Source organism: Zalophus californianus, chromosome X (assembly GCF_009762305.2).
Source record: "Zalophus californianus isolate mZalCal1 chromosome X, mZalCal1.pri.v2, whole genome shotgun sequence".
Classification (NCBI taxonomy): Eukaryota; Metazoa; Chordata; class Mammalia; order Carnivora; family Otariidae; genus Zalophus; species Zalophus californianus.
Window position 1 is genome coordinate 44,475,544 of NC_045612.1, and position 5,977 is coordinate 44,481,520.

The following is a 5,977-nucleotide window of genomic DNA, read 5'->3' on the forward strand; positions in this document are numbered from 1 at the left end:
GAGGTTCCAATTCAGAATACACAGGGTTTTAGAGGGGAGGGGGGAGGGGGAGTTGGTTAGCCCGGTGATGGGTATTAAGGAGGGCACGTACAGCATGGAGCACTGGGTGTTATACGAAAACAATGGATCTTGGATCACCACATCAAAAACTATGTATTGTATGATGACTAACATTAACATAATAAAACTTAAAAAAAAATACACAGCATTATGGCTGGGCCACAAATTTGTCTCCTAGCCTGTCTCAGTAAATTCATGTTTGAATGAATTGGGGAAAAGATGAGGCTTTCAGGAAAAAAAAGGGATTATTTTGCTAAGAACTCTTTAAGACCTTGAGGTTTAAGCAGCACTGGGATGCTATGCACCTGGATAAGTATAATATTAAAGCTGAAGGAGGGGCATTCTCCATTTATCTGTAAGAGACACAGTTCAGCTTTGGCCCAGGAGGGACACCAGAGCAATCAGGGAAGCTTCGCAGCTGGAGGACCCAGGCACCTTAGCTGTGGGGGGGCGGGGGGGGGGTTTGGAAGGAGCAGGACCAAGGAGAAGAGGCAGCTGTGCCCAGCAGATGTGACAATATCCAAGGGAAGAGAATATCAGGACAGAAATAGAATGTGGCACTCACCTGGGATCTCACAGGAATTATTTCTGGGTGTAAGTGAAATCTCCTTTGGGTTCTATCCCCTGTATTTGAAGGGTATCTATAGGGGTTGGGGGTCCTGCATGTGCAGATGGGGGAAAACCAGGCAGCTCTAAGATCTTCATTTGGCTCCACAGCCACCTTGTAAGTCAAGCATCATTCCTCTTTCAATGGGAAAAGAATGACCCTTAAATAGAAGTACCTGGTTTGTTTTTCTGCCTGAGATTTAAAAGAAACATGGGATTGGGGCACCTGGGTGGTTCAGTCCATTAAGCGTCTGGCTCTTGATCTCAGCTCAGGTCTTTATCTCAGGGTTGTGAGTTCAAGCTCGCATTGGGCTCCATGCCCAGCATGGAGCCTACTTAAAAACAAACATGGGATTTACTTTTCTTCTTTAAAGTTCTGAGAAGTATTTATTAAGGGCCACATTGTCTTTATAAGCTGACTGACAGTTTTTAAAGTTTTTCCCATTATATATTTTTTGCAACAAAAGTAAAATGTCTCGAAAATTGAGAAGTTCCGATGAAGCAAAAATGAAAAACAAACCAAAACACCTATTACCGCAGAAAGCCACTGTTAAGCCATTTAAGTATATACTTTCAGTTTTTTCTTTGCATATTAATATATAAATATACATTTTTTACAAAAATGGGATACAACATATACTCTTCGAAAATTTTTTTCACTTCACAATATATAATGTACATCTTTTCATGCAAATGGGTGAGACTCATGATTGAAAAAGGGAAACTTGCAGCTTGTGGGCGGGGAAAACCCAATTTTATGCCAGTTACAAGTGAAACACCTAGATTAAAGCCACGCGAAAAGTTATAATTGAGATGGGCAAAGGTATATGAGAAAATACAACCTTCAGGTGGCCATACTTATATCAGGCAAAACAGAATTAAAGGCCGAACACATTAAATAGGATAAGGACGGTTCCGTCTCGCCTTCCAATGCATAACCATCAATTTGTTGCGTACTCTTTTCATTTCTTCCATCTCCTCTGCTACCTTTATCATCTCCTCATTGCTTAAATTTCTGCCGTGTATGTCCCCTCTAAATTGCGGGCGAGAGCGAGCCAGCCTCTCTTTAAAGCTTCCTTCTTCTAGCTTATGTTTTCCCACTCCACAAGGAGGCTGCTCCATGGGAGGGCGCTCTTCAAAAAGGTCCCTTCTAGAAAGGCGCTCCTGAGGAGGGCGCTCCTCGGACACCAGCATCTCGGGAAGGAGCTCGGGAAGGAGCTCCTCGGGAAAAAACTCCTCCTCCGAGGACTGCTCCTCGGAAGATGGTTCCTCCGGAGACTGCTTTTCGGGAGAGTGCTCCGGAGACTGCTTTTCAGGAGGCTGCTCCTCATCCGTCTTGGGTGCGCTCTGTGGCTGTTCTTCATTTTCTTTGCAGGATTTTTCCATGTTCAGGATGGTCTTTAAGTACAATTATTCATAGGAGACAAGGCTGAGTCAACACACTTGGTGGCTGGAACAAGGCCCCGGCCCCGGGTTCCCATACCCGTCTTTTCCCGTATCGGGGCCCAGGTTCCCCAACCTACGCTTGCCGAGGGGCTCTCTGGCCCTGGGTACCCCGCCGCGTCCCACCCCTCGCAGCCTCCCCCGCCCCCTCCTTCCCGAAAGCCCACCATTTTCCCAGCAGGCCTTGCCACAGGCCTCTCCCGCAGTAGCAGGGGCGGGGCGGTGGTGCCGCCGACTGCGTTCCCATCAGCGTCCTCCCTCGCACCCCATCCCGGGCCACTGCCCACCCTTTCCCCGACCTGGACCTCTCCTGGCGCTTTGCTCTAGGCGTCCTCTCCTCGAGGCGCACCGCTGTGACCTGCAGACCTGCAGACAGACGCAAGACAGGGTAGGGGGCGGGGAGTGGGGAGGAGGGAAGGACTGACTGACACCACACGTCCCTTTCCTGGGCATTAGCCGCCGCCCCCACGCCGGCCCCCTCTGCTGCCCCTCCCCCAGGCCGCACCTCAAGCTTCATCCTCCGTGCCCCACCACCCTGCACCCCGCAGTGCTCGTCATTTCTTTTCAGGCGGCAAGTGGAAGCAAAGGATTACTTAGAAACTATTTCTAAGTGTCTATGGCCCCCAGGGGCCCCCACTCATCTCCCCACCTCACCCCAAGACCACCATTTTCTGCACCGAAATGTGGGCGAAGGGGGGCGGGGCTGGGTCTAGGAAAAGGCCTGGTACTCTCTGCCATCCCAATCCCAGAGGTTACTGGGCAGCAAAGACCCTCATACCGATTTAAGAAGACCAAGGGGACTTACTTCCTTCTGCTCTTCCCCTCGACCAAAGGGCAGGAGGCAGACGGTGTCTGGACAGGCAAAAAGGACCAGGAGAGAGGGACTTGGGCAGACATAGGCTCCTGGTCACGTGAGGGCCGCGCGTCACCGCCGAGCTCAGATCCCCAGTTACGACTTTGACCGCGGGCGGCCGTGCCGCAGCCTGCCAGTATTTCCTAACACGCAACACATCAGGCATCGTCACTCACCTCTTTGTTTATATTTGCCTTTTCATCGTTACCAGAGACGGTCAGTATCCAGTCTTGGGAGTTATTGCCTCTTCTTATCTGCTGCTTACCCTGATATCACCTCTCTCCCTTATTCTCCCGTTGTTCGCCACCAAGGCCCATTATTTCCCCTACAGTCCAGAGCCTTGCACTGAAATTTGGCTATTTGTCCTTAATGAATCGATACCATATGTCACCTTTCCCATCTTTAATCCACATCCCTAACTCCATCAAGTCCGTTTAGGCCCTATCAACATGGTTTACTTGTCACTTTTATGGAAGATAAGCTTTCACTTTTCCATGACTTAAGGATTTTTTTGAGCCCCCAAACCTGTATTACAAATAGAGGCTCTAGTCTATATTAGTAATCATTCAGTTCTAGAACTCTAAGAGTTGTTTGTAAAGTATATAAATTAAAAACATGAATACTTTGATTTTCATAAATCAAAATACACATTTGTCCATCTAAGTACAAATAGTCTAAAAATGTATTTATTATCTGTAATGGGAGCATTTTTGGTGGAGACTGGCATTATTATATATGTGTATATATGGATACTATTTTTAAAAATTTTTAAGTAACACCACCCATGGGGCTTAAACTCATGACCTCAAGATCAAGAGTCACGTGCTCCACTGACTGAGCCAGCCAGGCACCCCTATATGTATGTGTGTGTGTGTGTCTGTGTGTGTGTGTGTATGTATATATATATATATATAAAGAGATTTTTCTGGGACTCTAAATCCTTAGCCAGCCACCTCTTGGTGTTGCTGGTCGAGAAAGTGTATATTCGTTAAATCAGCAAATACCTGGGTCCTGAGACTGCTGTACCCAAAAGATTCATCACAGAAGATATTCATATCCAACTATGCAATAATTCTGTTGACCAGACACTGAGTAGCAGGATTAAAATCATATTAACATATTCAATTGTCATTACAAGTATGTACGTTTAGATCTAATGGTGTTTTATGATCTTCAACCTCATGCCTGCATCTTACTACTCATATCAGCCTGGATGCTACTTTCTCATGCAGGTGCCCTTTCTTCCAGAGAGCAAAGTATACCTCTCCTCTCTGTATTTTATAGTTTTAGGGTTGGTGGCTATCAGATCTGTGAGGATCCTGGGATCATTTTCTTTTTTTTTTTTTTAAGATTTTATTTATTTGACAGAGAGAGACACAGTGAGAGAGGGAACACAGCACGGGGAGAGGGACAGGGAGAAGCAGGCTTCCCGCCGAGCAGGGAGCCCAATGCAGGGCTCTATCCCAGGACCCTGGGACCATGACCTGAGTCGAAGGCAGCTGCTTAACGACTGAGCCACCCAGGCGCCCCTCCTTTTCTTTTTCAAACCCAGGCTGTCTAGTAAGTTTCCAAACAAATTCATATGGGAATTTTCCTATTTTAAGAGCTTTTTGTCACTTTTTTCCAACATCTAATTTACTTTGTGTTGAGATAGCAAGACATATTCACTTTTGTATCTTTTCCATAAATGTTTTACTTTTCAATTTTTCAGTGATGTGTGTCTTTTAAAATCCAAGTTTCACTATGCCTTCTTTATTCTTTTCACCAAAGGCTGGCTTCATCATTTGTATGGTTTCTTTCCAAGAGGACCCCTATTTTATTCATTTTTTCACTTCTATCCTTTTCCCCCTTAACATCCTGTGATGAAGAACTTACTACCTTAAAAGACACTGATTGAAATTTCATACAGTTGTAGTCATTCAGAGTAGTTTTTTCTTTTATTGAGCTGATACCTGCCTCCCAGTAGTTTACATACATTGGTGTTGGTTCTGCCCTCTGGAGTGATACGAAACAAGAATAAAGTAACAAAAGTGCCTTTTACCCTTGATAGCCTGACACTGCCAGAGTTAATGTTCTAGTTCTTTCCCCTTCCCAGTTGTGAGGCCTACGGGGCAATCTACTTGAACTTTCTGTGACTCAACTTCCTCATCTGCAAAATTGGAGACATAATAATACCTACCTCATGGGATTGGGAAAATGAGTAAGTCTGTATATGTAAAGGACTTGGAAAGGTACCTAGCACATAGAAAGCACTCTGTAAGCATTAACTATAATAATAGAAATAGTAATAATATGACCTAATGCTAATATTACTATGAATTATTGTTTATTGTTTATTTATTTTTTTAAAATTATTGTTTTTTTAAGATTCTGTTTATTTATAGAGAGAAAGCAAAAGCGAGAGAGATCACAGAGGGAGAGGGAGAAGCAGACTCACTACTGAGTGGAGAGCCCCATGCGGGGCTCGATCTCAGGACCCTGAGATCATGACCTGAGCCGAAGGCAGATGCTTAACTGACTGAGCCACCCAGGTGCCCCTTTAATTATTGTTTTTTAAATTAACATTAATTCAGCATGTATGCCAGGTATTGTGCTAAGCATTTTCAATATGCTATCTCATTTAATCCTTAAACAATTATATTCTCACCAGGACTTTTTTATTTAGGCTTAACCTCTCCAGTTATTTCAGTTCTTTCTGATATGATATACTTTTTCAAATTCTCTCACTATCCTACATGCTTCTGAATTTGTAAATGCCTCTGAAAATACTGAATGTTCTGCCTAGTGTAGAATGGAGTGATCTTATCACACCTTCATTCTAGGTGTGATATGTATATGTACACTATACATCTGTAGATGCATCCTAAGATCATAGTAGATTTTAGATGCCATATCACACAGTTAAATCCACTTTAATTGCAATCACCTGACACCGCCAAATCTGTTTCACACATCCCTGTTAATACACTTACATAAATCATTTAATTTTTAAAATTTTAATTTAAAAATTAAAAT

General features: G+C 44.1%; 1 protein-coding gene across 2 annotated transcripts; it reads right to left on the reverse strand.

The window, feature by feature from the left end:
- Positions 1–1,197: 1,197 nt before the first annotated feature.
- TCEAL1 (transcription elongation factor A like 1) lies at positions 1,198–3,069 on the reverse strand. 2 transcript variants are annotated; one of them, XM_027609374.2, is made up of 3 exons: positions 2,915–3,069; positions 2,397–2,475; positions 1,198–2,064 (listed from the first exon to the last, which is right to left on the reverse strand). In XM_027609374.2, the coding sequence occupies exon 3, from the start codon at positions 2,050–2,052 to the stop codon at positions 1,561–1,563; it is 492 nt and encodes a 163-aa protein (XP_027465175.1). In that variant the 5' UTR covers positions 2,053–2,064; positions 2,397–2,475; positions 2,915–3,069; the 3' UTR covers positions 1,198–1,560. The 2 variants fall into 2 exon arrangements, with proteins under 2 accessions (XP_027465175.1, XP_027465174.1); XM_027609373.2 differs by having other exon boundaries at positions 2,409–2,475; positions 2,915–3,068.
- Between the last annotated feature and the right edge of the window lie 2,908 nt (positions 3,070–5,977).

Excerpts from the sequence above, each read along its gene's own strand:
- TCEAL1 (XM_027609374.2), bottom strand. The coding sequence starts at position 2,052 with ATGGAAAAATCCTGCAAAGAAAATGAAGAACAGCCACAGAGCGCACCC.